Here is a 22000-nt window from a genome sequence, read left to right on the forward strand (position 1 = left end):
TAAAGAAGAGGATGCTATAGATATCTTCAAGAATAATGCAACTGTACCACAGAACTAAGGTCCATGCACTAATCCATCAATCAATGCTCACTACCGTATACCAGTGCAGACCCTGACCAGTGTATGAGATAAATATCTAAATCCTGGTCATATGCTGGTCAGGGTCTGCACTGGTATAGTGTAGTGAGCATTGATTGATTGATTAGTGCATGGACCTTAGTTCTGTGGTACAGTTGCATTATTCTTGAAGATATCTATAGCATCCTCTTTACAGCACAATCTGCATCCGGCACCCACTGGGGACTTGATGGCATTTAGGGACTACTCCTGGCTCTATGTTCTTTTGACCTTTAGCGGAGGGTGAGATGCGGCAGAGAGGCTGTGATTTTACATATGGTTTTGTGTGTACATTTCTTCAGCATTATTTTTAGTTTCAATGTCTAAAAGTGCTGACACCCAGCAACCCTGCCAATTGGCTGTTTGGCTGAGCAGCAGCTCTGGCATAAACACAATGAGCAGGGCAGAGACTGGGCACTGTTCACTGTACAGTGACAGTACCAGAGTACTGTACTGTAGTTCTCATGCTCATGCAATCTAACCCATAGATAGGTGCTGTATGACTTCTGCAAGAAAGCAGCCATGTTTCTCAGCCATGTTTCTCTGAACTATTCCTTTAAAGGGAACAAATCACGCCGAAAATCCATCTTAAGATAAGGAAATGTGCTGGCACATCACTCAGCACGTTTCCCAAACATCCCCCTGTAACCTCTGTGCCCCCTCCATCAGTCAGTCATGTTAATTTGAAGAAGTCCTGCGCTGTATGTAAATTTCCGGCAAGTAGTCACGGTGGGCGTATTTAGTCATGGTGGGCAGAATCAGTCACAGGTCCTGGGCGTCTGTAATGGCTGTAATCATGCCCAGAGGGGCGTGATTAAAAAGGTCTGCCTTCCATCCACGTGACCGGGCGGCTTGCGTTTCACGCCCAGGACCTGTGACTGATTCTGCCCACCATGACTAAATCCGCCCACCGTGACTACTTGCTGGAAATTTACATACAGCGCGGGACTTCTTCAAAGTAAGATAACTGACTGATGGAGGGGGGCACGGAGGTTACAGGGAGATGTTTGGGAAACGTGCTGGGTGATGTGCCAGCACGTTTCCTTATCTTAAGATGGATTTTTAGCGTGATTGGTTCCCTTTAAAGAAAAGCATTGTGCTATTTAGGACAGTCCATTTTCTAATCACACAGTTAGTATCCTCAGTACCCTACATAATGCCTCAATCTAAATTAACTGATTTTATGTAGCCAAAATTTTACCTTCAGAATCAGCAGTCACCAGATTTTTAGAAATCATTGCATACAGCCTCCTAAAAACAAAAAGATCATGTTTTACAATTAGATGTGGTCTATACCAGCACTTAGTGTTGCTTTTACAGTAATGCCATACGAATTGTGCAATATAACAAGATCAATATCATTATTACAACAGCACCTACTTGTGAAAAGCTGTGCCCTCATATGCCCAATAATCTACACATTAATAAACACAAACCCATGAACAACTTGCCCTGCATGATGTTGAGAGGACTGGATCAAAGATTACAGATGTGACTACATCAGATAATCATGAAGATGTAGACAATTTTATTGTTTGCATGTGATGCAAGTTAGGTTGCTCTTACACACAGCCCCATCATTGGTGGCTAGCACTGTGCTAATGATGATTGCAGACTGGACCAGATGGTACATTCACTTGACGGTTTAAAGTGAATAAACCATCTGGTACATGTTTTTTTCTATTTTCTTCTCAACCTTGCCAAATTGAAGCGAAAGTTTTTTTTCTACCTCTTCACCCTTAGCCACTCAGCGCCAGGATTCTGGTGTCAGGGTCCTTTTTTTGAATTGCCGCCCAGTTCCCATGCTTGGCGTCAAGTCTTTCCTCGAGCACCAGCCCAAACCCCTGGGGGCAGGCCAGCCGCCACACCTCCCAGTGTGACAAAACCCTTTCCCCTCTGTGATGCAACTCCATTAGAATTAATGGAGCCGTGTCACAGAGGGGAGGGAATATGGACATACTGGGGATGGGCGGCGGCGGGCCTGCCCCCAGTGCTCTGAGATGGTGCTCAGGAAAGGACTGGCATTTCAAAAAGACCACATGATCACAAAGACATCTTAGATCTGCAAAATAGGCCTTCAATAGTCTAACATTGCCATCTGTTTACTTCCAGCACAACTGCATGCACAGGTTTCATTACTGTAACTGGGTCATGTGATCACCAGCCTAACCAATAGTATTTAATGTGTCAGAAGAAGTGCTTGACTTGTAAACTATGCTACCTATTAGATCCCATCTTGCTGCTCACAGACCCCTCCACTCCCCACTCAGCTCTATGTATATTTTACTATGCCTAAAAAACCAGGACATACTGTTGTTATCCACTTCCCCTGAGGCTGTGTTAACATTTTTCCTGTGTGATTTTCCTATTTTACTGTGATTGCTCAAATGGTTGTGAAAATTGACAATCGATATGGAAAAGAAACAGCCAGCCTGAAGACTTGAAAAAAAAAAAAAAAAAAAAAAAAAATATATATATTATATTTTATATATATGTAAAAAAAAAATTGTCAATTGCCTTGTGGCATTTTCTTACTAAAAAATAAATAAATAAATGAACGAATGAAAACGCACAAAAAACTGATCTCATTAGTGACAAGACTCCACCCCATTCCCTGCAGAGGCTTCATGGAAAATGTAAGCAGCGCTTACAGCAAATACTTGCTACATCAGCTAAAACTGGTAAGCAAAAGCATACACACGAACCTCTACATTAAAATCAATTGGTGTCAGAAAGTGCCAGAGACTTGTAATTTAATCCTATTTAGAAATCTGGATTCTTCCTGTACTTATCAGCTGCTGTATGTCCTGCATGAAGTGTATTCTTTTCAGTCTGACAAAGTGCTCTCTGCTGCCACCATGACAGGAACTGTCCAGACCAGTAGCAAACCCCATAGAAAACCTCTCCTGCTCTCCAGACTGGAAAGAATACACCACTTCCTGCAGGACATACAGCAGCTGATAAGTACTGGATCACTGGATTTTTAAATTGAAGTACATTACAAATCTCTGGCACTTTCTGGCAACTATGTTTCCGCTGGAGTACCCTTTTAAAGCAGCAAGTCTAAGGGTACTATTACAAACAACGTTTTTTTGATGACTAATAGAGATAAGCGAACCTGGAGCATGCTCGAGTCCATCCAAACCTGAACTTTCGCCATTTGATTAGCGGTGGCTGCTGAAGTTGGATAAAGCCCTAAGGCTATGTGGGAAACATGAATATAGTCATTGGCTGTATCCATGTTTTCCAGACAACCTTAGAGCTTTATCCAAGTTCAGGAGCCCCAGCTAATCAAATGCCGATCGTTCAGGTTCAGATGGACTCAAACCTGAACATGTTCGCTCATCTCTAATGACTAACGATAAACAATCTCAAAAGACTACTATGGCAAACAACCCAAAATCGTTTGCTCAATTACACGGAACAATAATCGTTACCTATGATCGGTCTTGCAGTCGTTTTGTCGTCGCTATTGCTATGACTTCTTATTACACCGAACGATCAAACGATAAAAATAGGTTTGAATTCTAGCAAACGACCAACGAGTTCTCGTTGTCTGCTATTACACAAAAAAATCGTTTAAATCCGAACGTGTAATACTGCCCTAACTCCAGTCTGCAATTATTAATCTAGCGCAAAGGCTAGTGCTATATATAAGAGCAGCCCTAACACTTAAAGTGACTCTGTACCCACAATCTGACCCCCCAAACCACTTGTACATTTGGATAGCTGCTTTTAATTCAAGATCTGTCCTGGGGTCCGTTCGGCAGGTGATGCAGTTATTGTCCTAAAAAATACTTTTAAGCCTTAAGCTCGTGCTAAACGGGAATATCTGTGCCCTAACTTTGCACCACCCCTCAGTCCCTCCTCCTCACCATTAGGAATGCTCCAGAGGAGGGGCTTGCATGGCGGGCTGAGAAGACGCACCGCGCTGAGCTCCTGCAGCCCTGACTAAAATCCTGACTGCCATCCTGATACCCGGCAACCAGAGTGGCACCCAGAAGCTGCCCCAGGTCCCCTGAACGTACCGGAAAGGGTCTGGAGTGTATGCCGACAACTAGAACGGCTCCATCCGGTCCTGTGCCTCTGCGGCCTTCCTGCTCCCTGGCTGCGGCCGCCATCTTCCCTGCTGGAGCGCGCCGGACGGACTCGGCATCGGCTGTCCGGGTCCTCGCTGGGCCGTTTTTCCTGCTGCTGAAGAAGACCGGAGGTGGGCTCTGTGGCGTCCGGATCCCGACTCTCCTTTGGAGGGGTCCTCCCGGTCCAACGGACCCGCCGCCATCTACCGCGAGCCTCCGCTTCTATCCTGCGCCCGGCAGTCTGTCACGTGACCGGCATCGCTCCGGAGCTGCGGTCGTCGCAGACAGAGGGATCTGAGGCGCTGGTGAGCAGGCTGGAACCTGCTGTCTTCCCCGATACCGAGTAGTGGCCGCCATCTTGAGACCGCGTGCAGCAGAGGCTGAAGGGGACAGTGCGGTGGTGAGTGGGACTGCTGTCCTTAGTGTGCAACTGACGTGCACATATAGTGTGCTCCTGTCCTGTGAGGCCCCGGACTGCTCGAGCTTTGCTGGCCCAGTCAGGTAGCCACTTGGCCCCCCTGTTCCCCTGCCTCATCATTATAGTGGGAGAGACTGAGTGCCCACCTGCACGCTGCTACATAGGTGCCTGGTGACCCCAGCTATTGCCCGGTGCTGTGTACTGTATTGTGCTGCTGTAGTCTGCTACCCATAGCGAGTGACTGAGACCGTATTCCTGCTCCCTCTGCTGCCTGGGCAGTGCGTTTCAGATGAGAGGGAAGAGAAGTAGCAGGCGCAAGACTACACAAGGCGTGGACAATTCTGAGCCGGCTACTGTGGCTGCCTTGCATCCCGAAATTGACATGCATGCGGCTGAGGATGAGGCCGCAGGCTCCTCGAAACCTAAGGCGCAAATCGGAGCCAGAACAGCGCAGCGACTTGGGCAATTCTCTAGACCACATTCTCCTGAAAACTCACCGTCATCCCCGCTGTCTCTGTTTGAGGGATCTCCGAGCCCGTCGCCTCAGATGTCGCCGGCTGACCCCACTCAGGAGGCTTCTCAAATGGATCATAAATTTGCGGAAATCTTACAGGCCATTAATGTCTGCCAATCTACCCTGACGTCCAAAGTTGACGACCTAAAGCAGGACTTTACCATCATTAAACATGATCTCCAGAAGCTTCGGGAGCGCACTTCGGAGGTCGAAAGGCGCACCTCTGATCTGGAGGACACTCTGCGCCCTATCCCGGCGCAAATAGCAGACTTACAACGTTTGGTCTCACTGGCAGCTGACCGCTCAGATGACCTCGAAAATCGGCTGCGACGCAATAATATTAGGCTGGTGGGTCTCCCGGAGCGCTCTGAGGGAGCGGACACAGTCGCCTTCTTAGAGAATTAGCTGAAAGATATACTGGATCCATCGACCTTCTCCCCCCATTTTGCCATTGAAAGGGCTCATTGGGTCCCCTCAAGACCGGCTCCGCCTGGGGCTCCCCCGAGACCGCTGTTGGCCAAACTCCTCAATTTCAGAGATAGAGATGCTATATTAAGGGCGGTCAGGCTCAAGGGAGAGGTTATCTACAACAACACGAAGGTCTCCTTCTACCCTGACTTTTCAGTAGCGGTTCGGAAACAAAGGGCAAACTACACGGAAGTCCGCAAGATCCTTCGAGAAAAAAGGCTTCTCATATGCAATGATCTTCCCGGCCAGACTGCGGGTAGTTGATGGACAGACCACCAGATTCTTCAACAACCCTGATGATGCTCTTGCTTGGGCACGGGCCGCAAGAGGGGGAAGAGTCGGGAGTCCGAGGCCTCTGAATCCGTGACCGTTACATGGGGCATAAATAATGCTATAACGAAATGTGCCTTTCTGTGTAGCTAGGGGTAAAGCTAGACTTAATAGTTAGGAGCTGTAGGAGCTAAGTATAAGTATATGTTTAGTTCAATATCTCCTTTTCATGTTAGCTGGTTGTGTTAGCTGACTCACTCTACTCTAGAGTTGTTGGGTATAGGTCTACACGAGTTGGGATTAGTGCTAGACAGGGTTCAGGATACCCCGTGGTATTCTATAGTTAGGAATGTTGTTGTTGTTTTGTGTTCCTCTATTAACGGTTGTTTTTTCCTTTTCCTTTTTATACATGCATAGGTGGAAGTCCTTGTCTGTGTGTGACTGGTGTGTGTTTGGTCTGCGACCTCCTGCTCCTCCTCCCGGCTCCAGGTATTTTGGGGTGGCGCCGGTGGTGCTGCCTCCCTCCTTTGGACGTGTATCCTGATGGCGGTCATTAAGGTATTGGCCTGGAATGTCCGTGGCCTTAATTCCAAATTCAAGAGAGCCGCTGTGATGGATTTCGTGAAGAAGTACAGCCCCCATGTGGTCTGTCTTCAGGAGACCCATCTCACTGGACAGAAAGTGTTAGCCCTGAGGAGGGCATGGATAGCGCATGGCTACCATGCCTCCTATTCTAATTACTCCCGTGGGGTTTCGATCCTGGTGGCCAAGTCGCTCCCGTTTACCGCTTGTAGGGTGGAATGTGACCATTATGGCCGCTATGTGATACTGCACGGGACGGCGGCTGGCTTTACGTTCACGTTGGTAGCTGTGTACGTCCCTCCCCCATTCCAAATCTCACTCCTTGAATCTGTCACTTCTATAATCTCCACGTTCCCTTCAGCCCCCACACTAGTGATCGGGGATTTTAATGCAGTGCCCAATCCCTCCCTGGATCGTATGTCTGGATGTGATCCTGCTAGTGGGTCGTTGACTTCCTGGTGTGATTCATTCGGCCTACACGATATATGGAGGTTAAAAAATCCTTCTGCTAGAGTCTACTCCTGTTACTCGGCCTCACACAAATCTTTATCCAGGATTGATTTGGCTATGGGGTCTCCAGATCTCCTTCCGCTGGTCTCTGATATTATGTATACTCCGAGAGGTATATCTGACCATTCAGCTATAGTTGTGGTCCTTCGGACTCAGCCTGCACCTCAGTCTAGACTGTGGCGTCTCCATCCGGCCTGGCTGCAGACTCCAGAGGTGACGGACGCAGTTCAGAGGGCCCATACTAATTACTGGGAGATCAATTCCTCTCACCCTAACCCTCATGTTAGATGGGATGCGTATAAAGCGGTGATCCGGGGGGCGTTCACATTGGGAATTGCTACTTTCCGGAAAAGACTACGCGCCCGGGAGGAAAAATTGGAGGGGAGACTGGAGGAGGCCGAAACTCGGTTCACCTCCGATCCAACGGAGTCTCACAGACGCGCATGGCTCCAACTACAGAGGGAGCATGTTCTTTTGCAAACTGACAAAACCAAGCGTCGTGTATTGTCCACTCAGGCCTCTGTGTTTGCCTTTGGGGACAGGAATGGTAAGCTCCTGGCTTATTTAGCCCATGCTGAGAGCCCATGCGCGTCTGTGCCCTGTATCTCCACGGGGGCTGGTTCTTTAATCTCTCATCCAGTCGCGGTGAATACTATCTTTAGAGATTACTATGCTGACTTATATGATACTCGTCTCCATTCTGATGGGGAGCATATTAAGACCTTCTTGGACTCTCTCCCCCTGTGGAGGCTGTCCGTGGAACAGGCGGCCGCCTTGGAGGCCCCCATCTCTCTGGAGGAGGTGGCCTCAGCTATCGCCTCCCTCCCTCCGGGTAAGACCCCGGGGTTGGATGGACTGGTAAATGATTGGTATGGAAGCCAAATAGAACTTCTAAGTCCGCATCTCCTCTCACTATTCACCGAGGCTTTGGAGATGGGTTCTCTCCCTGCTAGTATGAGAGAGGCCTTAATTGTAGTACTCCTCAAACCGGGGAAAGATCCCTTACTCCCTGACTCATACCGCCCCATATCTCTTCTCAACACTGACATTAAGGTCCTTGCCAAGATACTCTCCAATAGGCTGCGTGGAGTCATCTCCTCCTTAGTACACCCTGACCAATCCGGTTTTATGCCCGGTAAGGCTACGGACATTAATGTCAGAAGGTTATTTCTTAACATAGATGCCTGTAGACTGGGGCGTCGTGGTTCGTTCTCTCACTGGACACAAAAAAGGCATTCGATTCAGTCGAATGGCCTTATCTTTGGGAGGTGTTGAGAAGGTGCAATGTGGGCCCGGTTTTCCTGTCCTATATCCAGTTATTATATTCTGACCCCATAGCCCGCGTTAGGACAAATCTGGATGTCTCTGCCCCCTTCCCCCTACGTAGGGGCACAAGGCAGGGCTGCCCGTTGTCCCCATTCCTGTTCGCACTGGCCATAGAGCCCCTGGCTGTGGCAGTTAGACAACTAGTCTCTATCAGAGGGATCCCTCGTGGCTCCTTGGTGGAGAAAATCTCCTTCTATGCGGACGATGTCCTCCTCTATCTGGCGGATGATGGTCCGTCCCTCACTGCATTGTTGTCTCTATTGCAGCAGTTCGGGGCTTGCTCTGGGTTGTGTGTGAACTGGGATAAATCGCTCCTCTTCCCCCTTCCAGGTTCAGTGTCGTCGCCTCGGGCTTACCCTGTCCCCATCACTGTTGTCCAACAATTTAAGTATTTGGGAGTGGTAGTCTCCCAAGACGTCTCGGATTATAAAAAGTTGAATTTAGATCCCCTGCTAGCCCATACCGAGACTAAGCTGAAGCTGTGGGCGCCTCTCCCCCTCTCGCTTCTCGGGCGAATCAATATTGTTAAAATGATCTACCTCCCTAAATTCACCTATCTATTTCATAATTGCCCCACCCCCCTGTTGCTCTCTTACTTCAAACAACTGGATAGTGTCTTGCGGGCCTTCTACTGGCAGGGACAGTCCCCCCGCTTCAGCCTCCTTACCCTACAGGCACCCAAGGAGTGCGGTGGACTGGCTGCTCCTAATTTCTATGCTTATTATCTTGCCTCCCAGTTGGTTTATGCCCATTGGTGGCTGGACTTGGACTATAGCAACGCAGCCACGTCACTGTATGGGGCTCTAGCGGGTTCATATGAAGGACTGGCGAATTCGCTGTACAGATATAAAAAGCCGGGTGATGCTCCCCTGCTTCCGGTGAGGGCGGTGGTGGTGGCGTGGGCTCAGTCCCAGAGGAAATTGACTGATGCTACCTCTTGGTTGTCACAAAAAACTCCTCTGTGGTTGAATCCCCATTTGCCGCGCTTTGCCGGACACCCGGCGATGAGATATTGGACAGATAGGGGATTAAAATATCTGGGACAACTATTCTCTGGGTCGTCTGGGCTCCTGTCGGCTCGGGATCTGCAAACATCGCTGAACTGCCCTCCAATCCATCCATTTAGATACTTGCAGTTGGGACAGTTGGTGCGGGCTGAGTTTGGGACAAGTACTGTCTCCCTAGCGGAGTCTACTCTGGAGACCTTGTTGCGAACGGAGGATCTGGATAAACCCCTGACTAATATCTACGCCCTTCTTCAGTCTGTGAGCCAGAAACCATATGATAAAGCATATACTAAATGGCTAGCGGATATCCCTGAACTCACGGCTGATGACTGGGAGGATGTTACGGATTACTTTCTGTCCTCTGTTGTGAGTGCCCGAGATATTCTGATACAGTTCAGATTTTTGCACCGGGTCTATTACACCCCGGCCCGCTTGAAACTGTTGGGAATGGCATCTGATGACAACTGTTTCCGTTGCCAGAGTGACACGGGAACTTTCTTACACTCTGTGTTTTCGTGCCCTAAGGTGCTACCTTTCTGGTCCTCGGTACTATTGTTTTTACACCAACATTTTGAGTTTCCTAGGATTCTATCTCCCCAGGTATGTTTACTGGGTGTTATAGATACCGTGGTTTTTGGTACGTACCGGCGTCTTTTTTTCCGGATTTTGTTATTTTGTGCCAGGAAGGTGGTGATTATGGCATGGAAGTCTCCTGAAACCCCGTCGCTCTCGCAATGGAAAACGCTAGTGAATTCCTATGTTCCCTTGTATAGGGTGCTGTATCAAAAGAGGAACTGCCCAAAAAAATTCGATAAGGTCTGGTTGCAGTGGCTGGCGGTACCTGATACTGCTTCCCCGGTGCAGGTTTGATTGGAGGGACCAGTTCCCCCGCGGGGGTTGGGATGGGGGGGGCGGGTAGGTTGCAGTGTGTGGATGATGAATGAATGTGTTTGTGAGGTATGGTTTGTTCTGTTAGTAGTGAGGCTTAGGAGTTGGGTCGCTCCATTCCTGCTAAACTCAGCTGATTGGGCTGCTACGAAGGACAGAACTTAGTCCTGGCCTTGAATATCCTGTTATACATACGGACTGTCGGCTAACAGGTTACGTTTTCTCTTTCAATCTCGTACATACCATCTGTGCAAAGCTGTAATGCCTACATGTACAATGTGCGACCCCGGGTCTATGGACAGCCTCTAGTTGGTTGTGTGAAACGTGCTATGTTATTGGATTGTTATTCCTTAAAATTGTAAAAATAAAACCTTTTAAAAAAAAAAGGAATGCTCCAGGCACATTGCCTCCTATTCCCCACCTGTGGCAGCCTAGCACATGGGCTGGATCGTTAAGGACTAGAGATGAGCGAACCGGGTTCGGGTCCATCCGAACCCTAACAATCGGCATTTGATTAGCGGGGGCTGCTGAACTTGGATAAAGCTCTAAGGTTGTCTGGAAAACATGGATACAGCAAATGACTATATCCATGTTTTCCACAAAGCCTTAGGGCTTAATCCAAGTACCGCAGCGACCGCTAAACAAATGCCGAAAGTTCGGGTTTGGATCGACTCGAGCATGCTCGAGGTTCGCTCATCTCTATTAAGGACCTGTGCAATGTTCAGCATGGAGAAAATGTTTCAGTGGCATTCCTAATGATGAAGAGGGTGGGGAGGAGGGACAGAGAGTGCAAAGTTAGGGCACAGATGCTCCCGTTTGGCACGGGCTTCAAATTTAAAAGTATTTTTTTAGGACAATAACAGCATCACCTGCTGAACGGACCCCAGGACAAATCTTGGATTAAAAGCAGCTACGAAGGTACAAGTGGTTTGGGTGGGATAAGATTGTGGGTTCAGAGTCACTTTAAATTTCATTTAAAGAAAAAACAAACACCTTCTGTCACAGAATTCTGGCACAATTTGTGACAAAACAAACAAACTACTGCACATGCTGTCTTTCCACCATGTCTAGCAAAGTAACCTGGGTTAAAGTGTACCCATCGTTACAACTTTCAAATTCAACAGTAGGTGTGATATAAAGCAAGTCTACAATTTACACTTTTATTTATTATCATGGAAAATACGGCACTTCCAGAGAGTCTAAACAGTGGAGGTCCCGTTTCCCAGGCCATCTGAACGGTCACAGAGAAGGCAGTCATGTGACTGATGGACACATTGAGCAGTAACTCTCTGTACTGGCTGGGACTTCATGCGTTTAGTCTCTTTTTTTTCTAACAGACTAAAAGACTAAAAAGCTGCCTTCAGGAAACTGGACCCTGATCTCAGGTAAGTATCATTTTGTTTAAAAATAAATAAATAATGAATATTGCAAACTTGCTTTATATTACATCTACTGCTGACTTAGATTTTTAAAAGTGACAATTTAAGATGCAACACAGAGTCCCGGAATTGTGGCACAAAGTAAGCCAGTGAATATGTGGTGTAAACTTAGACTAAACAGTCTAAACAAAATGTGCCAGATTTGCTGAGGCTTTCTGGCTTATATTGTGCCACAATTCTGGAAAATTGTGTTGCATCTTCTGCTAAGCCTCTTTGCCAGACGTGCTGGTGAGTGTTAAAAATAAATGTGGTGCACCTGCACCAGTTGTTTTTTTTTTGTTTCAAAATGTGGCAGAATTCTGGCATATTTTCAATAGTAAACCACACTTGGCATAATACAGCAACCTGAATATGGCCTGAAGCTGGGACCGGAAAATCGCCTACCTAAACAGTCCAAAAATATTACATCATTAAATAAATAAATAAATTATTACTTACAGTGTCTGGAAAATATGCACAAGAAGAAATGGAAGAAAATAAGAGAACACAGCATAAAAACATTCTGCCTAAATTCTTAAAATAGACTGGGATTTTTTTTTTAATTACATAGCAAACCCTATTTGAAATGAGAAGGCAGCTCAGATCATAGTCAGTGGGACAGGTCCCATATCATTGGGGTAAATTTTTCTAAAAATAATAACTCCCTTCTATGAAAATGACAAAATATTGTTACATATAACACATCAGTTACCTGGGTTCTTTTACAGAGAAGTTCTGTACCCCAAATAGTTCTCCAAGAGGATCATTAGAGCAGTGGACAATATGCTGTTGCTTCTCGTCATACAACTGCTTGGCCATTATGTACTGACCAAGATGGTAAATAACCTATAGCGCAAGTACGAAGACAATGTAATGAACTACACATTATAAAGGAGATCATGGAAAACGCACTCATTGTATAATCATAGCGTATAATATAAGGTTTTTAATGCCCACCTCTTTCATTGTGAAGGTTTCCTTCTTGGCACCAGCAGATTTCAACAGGCTTAGCAGAGAAGGATTTGGTTTTACCTTAAAAATAGAGTAAAGTATTAGCTATAAACACAGACCCACATTTACTAAGACTAGTGTTTGATATGCCAACCCAAGTGCTAAAGTGAGCACATCAGTGTGTCCAGAACCAAGGATAATGACAAGCAGCTGCGATTGCGGCATTTAAGGAAGTCAGTGACAGGTTATGCACCTATTACTGACTGATCGGGACCCCCGCACAGTGAACAACATAAAAAGGAAAAAAACTGGATTGCTGATTTTTTTTATTATATATCAGGGAAAAAAAATAATAAAAACGGATCCAAATTTTTCTTTTACACCATTATGATACTAATAGAAACTAAAGAAGAAATAATTTTCCCCAGACAGCCCCTTTAGAGAATTACTGTCACTTAAAAGTATCTTTTCAAATGCTGAAACCCTCACCAATCTCTAAACATAGCTGGGAGAAGCACACAGCAATGCACTATACTCCAATGTTCAGCACCTGATCCAACTCACTAGAGACCAAGCTTCTCCCAGCTATAGTGAGAATTCAGGGGGTCTCAGCACTTGTGATGTGTGTTTTTAAGATTTTTAAAGTGTCACGGTCATTTAAAGTTTCTTTGCAGAAATCAATAGTCCAGGCGATTTTAAGAAACTTTGTAATTGGGTTTATTAGCCGAAAAATGCATTTTTATTATGAAAAAGCAGTTTAACCCCTTCGGGACCAGGCTAATTTTGGTTTTTGCGGTTTCGTTTTTTCCTCCTTGTGCTTAAAAGGCCATAGCACTTGCATTTTTCCACCTAGAGACCCACATGAGCCCTTATCTTTTGCGTCACTAATTGTACTTTGCAATGAAAGGCTGAATTTTTGCATAAAGTACACTGCGAAACCAGAAAAAAAATTGTGGTGAAATTGAAAAAAAAAAAAAAAACGCATTTCTTTTATTTGGGGGGACTGTGTTTTTACGCCATTCGCCCTGGGGTAAAACTGACTTGTTATGCATGTTCCATAAGTCGTTACGATTAAAACGATATTTAACATGTATAACTTATATTGTATCTGATGGCCTGTAAAAAATTCAAACCATTGTTAACAAATAGACGTCCCTTAAAGGAGAAGTCCGGCGAAAATTATTTTTTTATATGTTATTACTGATGGAAAGTTATACAATTTTCTAATGTACATTAATTATGGGAAATGCTCCTATATGCTATTTCCCTTAATTTAGTGTATCAAGAAGTGTTAGAATTCTCTCAGAAGCAGTGACGTCACGACGAAAGGTGTAATTCCTACGGAGTGTCCAGCAGGGGGCGCACTATATATAGAAGTCAATGAGTACCATTGACTTCTATATATAATGCGCCCCTGCTGGACACTCCATTGGAATTACAATGGATGTGTATGTAATGTAATATACAGTGTTTTTGATTGAATACATTTATGAAATACTTTGGGGAGCAAGTGTCCTTGCTCCCCAAAGTATTCCATAAATGTAAGCAATCAGTACATCACAGTAAGCCCGCCGCTACCGAACGCCCGCCACTGCCGCCGCTGTGGACTACTCTCAACTACTACTCTCCCCACCTGCTCATAGCATGTGCAGGTGATGGGAGAGTAGTAGCCGGGTTATATGGCTGAGATCGCCGCCGCTCATCACTGCAGCCATCATCCCCCTCCGCTCCCCCTCCTGCTGCTTCCTTACACTATCTAATGGCTGACTCCCCGCCCGGCCGCCGCTCTCCGTTCACACGTGCCGGCGGCCGGGCAGGAAGTCAGCTATCACAGAGTAAGGAAGCAGCAGGAGGGGGGAGCGGAGGGGGATGATAGCTGCAGTGATGAGCGGCTCCCCCTGCGCGGCATCGCGGCGGCGATCTCAGCCATATAACCCGGCTACTACTCTCCCATCACCTGCACATGCTATGAGCAGGTGGGGAGAGTAGTAGTTGAGAGTAGTCCACAGCGGCGGGCGTTCGGTAGCGGCGGGCTTACTGTGATGTACTGCTTGCTTACATTTATGGAATACTTTGGGGAGCAAGGACACTTGCTCCCCAAAGTATTTCATAAATGTATTCAATCAAAAACACTGTATATTACATTACATACACATACATTGTAATTCCAATGGAGTGTCCAGCAGGGGCGCACTATATATAGAAGTCAATGGTACTCATTGACTTCTATATATAGTGCGCCCCCTGCTGAACACTCCATAGGAATTACACCTTTCGTCGTGACGTCACTGCTTCAGAGATAATTCTAACACTTCCTGATACACTAAATTAAGAGAAATAGCAGTATAGGAGCATTTCCCATAATTAATGTACATTAGAAAATTGTATAACTTTCCATCAGTAATAACATATAAAAAAATAATTTTCGCCGGACTTCTCCTTTAACCCTTTGAGGCCAAGGCCCAAAATGACCCAGTGGACCGCGCAAATTTTGATCATTGCGCTTTTGTTTTTCCCTCCTCCCCTTCTAAGAGCTCTAGCACTTTCAGGTTTCTATCTACAAGCCATGTAAGGGCTTGTTTTTTACAGGAATAGTTGTACTTGTAATGGCGTCTTTCATTTTACCATAACATGTATGACGGAATTCCAAATATATTATTTATTAAGATATAAATAGGTGAAATCGTAAAAAAGAATGGAATATGGTAATGTTTGGGGGGTTCCTGTGTCTACGTAATGCACTATATGGTAAAAGCGACATGATACTATTACTCTATAGGTCAGTCCGAACACAGCCATATGCAGGTTACACAGAATCTCTAATGTTATATATATATTTTTATGAAATCCTTTTTTTTGGCAATTAGTTAATAATATTATGGCCCTATTGTGACGCTTATAACGGTTTTATTTTTTCACCTATGGGGCTGTATGGGGTGTAATTTTTTCCGCCATGATCTCTAGTTTTTATTAATACCATATTTGTGAAGATCGGACGTTTTGATCACTTTTTATGATTTTTTTTTTTATATATATATATATATATATATATATATATATATATATATATATATATATATATATATAATGTAACATAAAATGGGTAATCTGCGCACTTTTTTCCCCTCTTTTCATCTACGCCATTTTCCATTCGCAATGACACTTGTTATACTTTAATAGGTCGGACAATTACGCACGCTACGGTATATTATATATTTATTTTTATGTTTTATTTATATAATGGGAAAGGGGGGTGATTTCAACTTTTATTGGGGGAGGGGTTTTGGGGTAGTGTATAAGTGATTTTTTTTTTTTTTACACATTTGAAGTCTCTTTAGGGGACTTTAACATACAGTATTTTGATTGCTCACACTGTACAATGCTATGCCACAGGCATAGCACTGATCAGTGTTATCGGCGATCTGCTCATTGAGCCTGCCTGTGCAGGCTCAGTGTAGCAGATCGCCGATCGGACCGCACGGAGGGAGGTAAGAGACCTCCGGCGGTCCGTTTTAACGATCGGGACCCCCACAGTGTCCCGATCGGTAAGTGACAGGGGACTCCCCCTGTCACTTACACTTTAACGCCGCGGCCGTTTAAGGGGTTCATGACACGCGGCAGCACAATCGCTGCAGCGTGTCATTACCGGTAAGGTCCCTGCTGCCGATTGCAGCCGGCCCCCACCTGCTGTGAAGCGTGCTCCGCTCTGGAGCGCGCTTCATAGCCGGAGAAACACCCAGGACGTAGAGTTACGTCCAGGGTCATCTGGTGACAGACTTCCATGACGTAACTCTACGTCCTGGGTCGTCTAGGGGTTAAAATCGCTCCATTCCCAGGCTTATAGCGCTTTTATCCTTTGGTCTATGGGGCTGTATGAGGTCAATTTTTGCGCCATGATGTGTTCTTTCTATCGGTACCTTGATTGCGCATATACGACTTTTTGATCGCTTTTTATTACATTTTTTCTGGATTTGATGCGACCAAAAATGCGCAATTTTGCACTTTGGGATTTTTTGGCGCTCACGCCGTTTATCATGCGAGATCAGGAATGTGATTAATTAATAGTTCGGGCGATTACGCACGCGGCGATACCAAACATGTTTGTTTATTTATTTATTTACAACCTGGGAAAAGGGGGGTGATTCTGACTTTTATTAGGGGAGGGGGCTTTTTACTTATAACAATATTTATTTTTTTTTTACTTTTACACTTATACTAGAAGCCCCCCTGGGGGACTTCTAGTATAAGTGCTTTGATCTCTCATAGAGATCTCTGCAGCGGGGACAGCGCCATCTTGGAGTGGTCCCCGGCCGGCAGCAGTAACGGGGATCGCTCCTCCGGGACAACGTCCCGGGGGAGCGATCTCCGCCACTAGACACCAGGGATAAGCTGAATCCAGTAATCGGATGCAGCTGTCATGTTTGACAGCTGCATCTGATTACTGTATTAGCGGGCACGGCGATCGGACCGTGCCCGCTAATATCTGCGGTCACAGGCTACAAGCGGCATCCGGGACCGCCGTGGTTCAGAGCGGGGTCGCCACGTGGCCCCGCTCTGAACGCCCGCACCCGCGCGAGGACATACAGTTACGTCCTCGTGCGGGAAAGGGTTAAAGCTCTCCCCTGGTCTTCATTATTCTTTATGAAAGAGTTAATTTACAGCTACATCACTAGCTATCTCCTCTGAAGTCACCACTGACCTCTCTGACTTCTGAATAGCTGCTTTCACACAGTTCCTGCTGTGTAATCCTTTGTTCTCTGCTGGCGACTAATCTCATTCCTCCCTGTAACACCCTTCCCACTCCATAGGTTACACAGGGTCCGACTAATGTAAAAGAGTCGAGATTTCCTGATAATGAGCAGTGAATGAGAGAGAGGAGGGGGGGACCTGGGAAAAGTCTTTTTGAATGCAGATAATGGCATATTTGCCTAATAAACCCAATTACAACGTTTCTTAAAATCGCCTGGACTATTCATTTCTGAAAAAAAAAAAAATAATAATTAAACGACAGTGACTATTTTTACCCTCCAACTCCCCAATGCTTTTCGGTTATTTCCATATTTCTACCAATGGTATAATACACAACTCACCAGAGTCTCTTTATCTGTTGTCATGATGGCGGAACGCTCTAAACAATCTGTTTGGGGGGAGGATACATTCATATTGCACACTTGCCTGTAAAGCCAAAAAATAGATTTAACCCTGATCTATATTAGACTATAGCAGCAATATAATACCTGATCAATTCTAGTGTAATAAGAGTATAATATGCAGAGTGACATATTACAGAAATAGAGCACATTAACATGATAAATAGATAAAACAATGATATGTCAATGTAATCTCTGATCAATTCTAGTGGAACATAATATGAGGGGATAATATATTAGGTAACAACAATTATATGTAAGTAAGTTAATATACAGAATGACGTTACACAAATACTGCCCATCATAAATAGTGGACATAATACTGGAGATGCTATAGGCAGCCTAGGAGAGGGCATGCTGTACAGCTATAATCCCTGGTCAGGTATAGTATATGAAGAATAAGGGAGGGCATGCTGTACAGCTATAATCCCTGGTCAGGTATAGTATATGAAGAATAAGGGAGGGCATGCTGTACAGCTATAATCCCTGGTCAGGTATAGTATATGAAGAATAAGGGAGGGCATGCTGTACAGCTATAATCCCTGGTCAGGTATAATATAAAGCAGGATAAGAGATGCCATGCTATCCGGCTGTATCCCCGGTATATATAAGCAGGATAAGAGATGCCATGCTATCCAGCTGTATCCCCGGTATATATAAGCAGGATAAGAGATGCCATGCTATCCGGCTGTATCCCCGGTATATATAAGCAGGATAAGAGATGCCATGCTATCCGGCTGTATCCCCGGTATGTATATATATATATAAGCAGGATAAGAGATGCCATGCTATCCAGCTGTATCCCCGGTATATATATATATATATATATATATATATATATATATATATATATATATATATATATATGCAGGATAAAAGAGATGCCATGCTATCCGGCTGTATCCCCGGTGTATATATATATAAGCAGGATAAGAGATGCCATGCTATCCAGCTGTATCCCCGGTATATATAAGCAGGATAAGAGATGCCATGCTATCCGGCTGTATCCCCGGTATATAAGCAGGATAAGAGATGCCATGCTATCCAGCTATATCCCCGATGTGTGTGTGTGTGTGTGTGTGTGTATATATATATATGCAGGATAAGAGATGCCATGCTATCCAGCTGTATCCCCGGTATGTATGTATGTATGTGTGTATATATATATATATATATATATATATATATATATATATATATATATATGCGCAGGATAAGAGATGCCATGCTATCCGGCTGTATCCCCGGTATATATAAGCAGGATAAGAGATGCCATGCTATCCGGCTGTATCCCCGGTATATATAAGCAGGATAAGAGATGCCATGCTATCCGGCTGTATCCCCGGTATATATAAGCAGGATAAGAGATGCCATGCTATCCGGCTGTATCCCCGGTATATATAAGCAGGATAAGAGATGCCATGCTATCCGGCTGTATCCCCGGTATATATAAGCAGGATAAGAGATGCCATGCTATCCGGCTGTATCCCCGGTATATATAAGCAGGATAAGAGATGCCATGCTATCCGGCTGTATCCCCGGTATATATAAGCAGGATAAGAGATGCCATGCTATCCGGCTGTATCCCCGGTATATATAAGCAGGATAAGAGATGCCATGCTATCCGGCTGTATCCCCGGTATATATAAGCAGGATAAGAGATGCCATGCTATCCGGCTGTATCCCCGGTATATATAAGCAGGATAAGAGATGCCATGCTATCCGGCTGTATCCCCGGTATATATAAGCAGGATAAGAGATGCCATGCTATCCGGCTGTATCCCCGGTATATATAAGCAGGATAAGAGATGCCATGCTATCCGGCTGTATCCCCGGTATATATAAGCAGGATAAGAGATGCCATGCTATCCGGCTGTATCCCCGGTATATATAAGCAGGATAAGAGATGCCATGCTATCCGGCTGTATCCCCGGTATATATAAGCAGGATAAGAGATGCCATGCTATCCAGCTATATCGTGTGTGTGGTGTGTGTGGTGTGTGTGGTGTGTGTGGTGTGTGTATATATATATATATATATATATATATATATATATGCAGGATAAGAGATGCCATGCTATCCGGCTGTATCCCCGGTATATAAGCAGGATGTCATGCTATCCGGCTGTATCCCCGGTGTATATATAAGCAGGATAAGAGATGCCATGCTATCCAGCTGTATCCCCGGCATACAATGCTGCAGCATACGGGAGGATAGCACGGTGCGGGGCTCTTACCTGGCGGGGCGGTAAAGGTGCTGCAGTGCGGGCTCCGGGCCCCCGGACAGTGCTGGCAGCAGCCTCCCTCCCTATAAGAGGCAGCGGCGGCGGACATGTCGGGACTAGCTCCGGGAGGCGCACTGTGCATGTCTGAGCATGACCCGGCACCGCGCTGACTCACCACCTGCTACTCACCAGTCACACCGGCCCGACCAGTCACCCAGGCGGGGGCCGACCACCGCTCGGGGGGGGGGCACCACACGTCACGTGAGCGGCGGCCGCCAGTATCGCCAATACCGGCCCCACAATAACGTCCAGACAACAACGTAGTCGCTGTATTCGTATTCAGCAGCTCCGCGCACAGTTGGGGGTCGTCTATGTACATACTATACTACTGGGGGCACGCACCCCCTCACACCTAATGGAATCGAGTAATCTAGTTCCGACCGCTTATAGAGACAACAGCTGATAGCGCTGACACCCCGTGTGTGCAGTCACGGGAACAGTGGGCTGGTAGTCGGTCACACGGAGATGGCAGATAACAGCGGGCAGTAGCCTACACCCAGCAGCATACACACAGCCGTATACACGCATCAGGCGCTCATATCCAGTGCGGCCTACACTAGCCGCGGCCATACAGGCCGCCCAGGCCTCCTCGCTGTCCCACGTCACAGCAGGCCGCCCACCGGTCTCCGTCACCCACCTCAGATCCACGCAGTCCTCGCCCGCCTCCATCTCCTCGCTTCTCGGACCTCGGTTCTTTAGTTTACCGTAAAACGACGGCAAATCAAACCCCACGAACGTCCGCCATCTTCCAGCATGCGCTGTGCGCCACCTCACGGGCTCCCCCTGCAGGCAGACTGTATGGCAGTGCCGGTGGTGGAAATAACTGCAACCTATGCTGTAACATTTTGCTGCCCACTTTCTTAGAGTAGTTTACAAAAAAATCTTACAAATCAACTGGTACCAGAGATGTGTAATTTACTTCTATGAAAAAAAAAACTCAAGCCTTCCAGTACTTATCAGTTACTGTATGTCCTGCAGGGAGTGATGTATTATTTCCAGTCTGAAGAGCAGGAGAGGTTTTCTATGGGGATTTGCTCCTGCACTGGACAGTTCCTGACATGGACAGAGGTGGCAGCAGAGAGCACTGTGTCAGACTGGAGAGAATATGCCTTTTCCCGCAGGACATACAGCAGCTGACAAGTAGTGGAATATCAGATTTTTTTTTTTTTTTTAAATAGAAGTAAATAAAAAATCTCTCACTTTCTGGCACCAGTTTATTTAAAAGATTTTTTTTGTGAACTACCCCTTTAAAAGGGTTATTCCAAAATTAACCATCTGTTTACAAGATATGGGTTTACTGGATGATTGTTGGGGGTCTGGATGGTGGGACCCCTGCCCATCACAAGAATGAAGACAATTGTCTTCTCTACAGCTTTATTTATTCTCTATGGATCCTCCAAACATAGCTGGGTTCAATATTGGCAATGTTCACATTCTCCATAGTTAAATGGGTTTTCCAGCAATTATATTTATATGCTGCTGCTGTTATATGAAATCTTTCTCTGCACTCCCCCGGTGTCCTTTTGCTGTGTTTCTGGGTCCTCCATTGACCGCAGCTGCCGCAACATCTGAGACAAACTCGTCTCGGAAGTGACAGCCCACTTAGTCAATGCACTGTGGTGCTGTCCCATCTCGTGATTGGCTGAGCAGGATGTCACTTCCAAGATTAGTCCGTTGCGGCAGAAAGGGACCCGGAGAAGCCACAGGGGGACCCCGGGGAGCGTAGACGGCAGCCAGCAACATATAAAAAGTTTTAAAATGCTGCATACCCCTTTAATAAACAAATTAGTTGCAGAGCCAATGTTCTGCTGCTCCATTCATTTAGGGGACATTGGACCTTATTTGTGTGATAACCTGTGGGTAGGGGACAACTTTTAGGCTGGGGCTAGATGGCAATTCCCAGTTGTCTATCAGAAATGTCTGGTGCGTCCACCTATTGAGGAATACAGTGCAGTTATTTTATGTTATACACTTTATCTAATGGAGAAGGGGATGGTGGGGGCTGGTGGATAAATGTC

At 45.9% G+C, this 22000-nt stretch overlaps 1 protein-coding gene across 3 annotated transcripts in view; it reads right to left on the reverse strand.

The window, feature by feature from the left end:
• The window catches only part of MDM2 (MDM2 proto-oncogene), a 33219-nt gene extending 12457 nt beyond the window's left edge, over window positions 1-20762 (reverse strand). Inside the window, exons 1-5 of one of the 3 annotated variants that reach the window (XM_069975003.1) lie at window positions 20620-20762; window positions 17639-17723; window positions 12555-12629; window positions 12310-12443; window positions 1319-1368 (exon numbers count right to left, since the gene is read on the reverse strand). In XM_069975003.1, coding sequence (XP_069831104.1) covers window positions 1319-1368; window positions 12310-12443; window positions 12555-12629; window positions 17639-17723; window positions 20620-20651 — 376 coding nt within the window. In that variant the 5' untranslated portion in view covers window positions 20652-20762. The other 2 variants (XM_069975020.1, XM_069975011.1) reach the window with 2 other exon arrangements.
• Window positions 20763-22000: the final 1238 nt, after the last annotated feature.

The sequence above is a fragment of the Dendropsophus ebraccatus genome, chromosome 1 (assembly GCF_027789765.1).
Source record: "Dendropsophus ebraccatus isolate aDenEbr1 chromosome 1, aDenEbr1.pat, whole genome shotgun sequence".
Taxonomy (NCBI): Eukaryota; Metazoa; Chordata; class Amphibia; order Anura; family Hylidae; genus Dendropsophus; species Dendropsophus ebraccatus.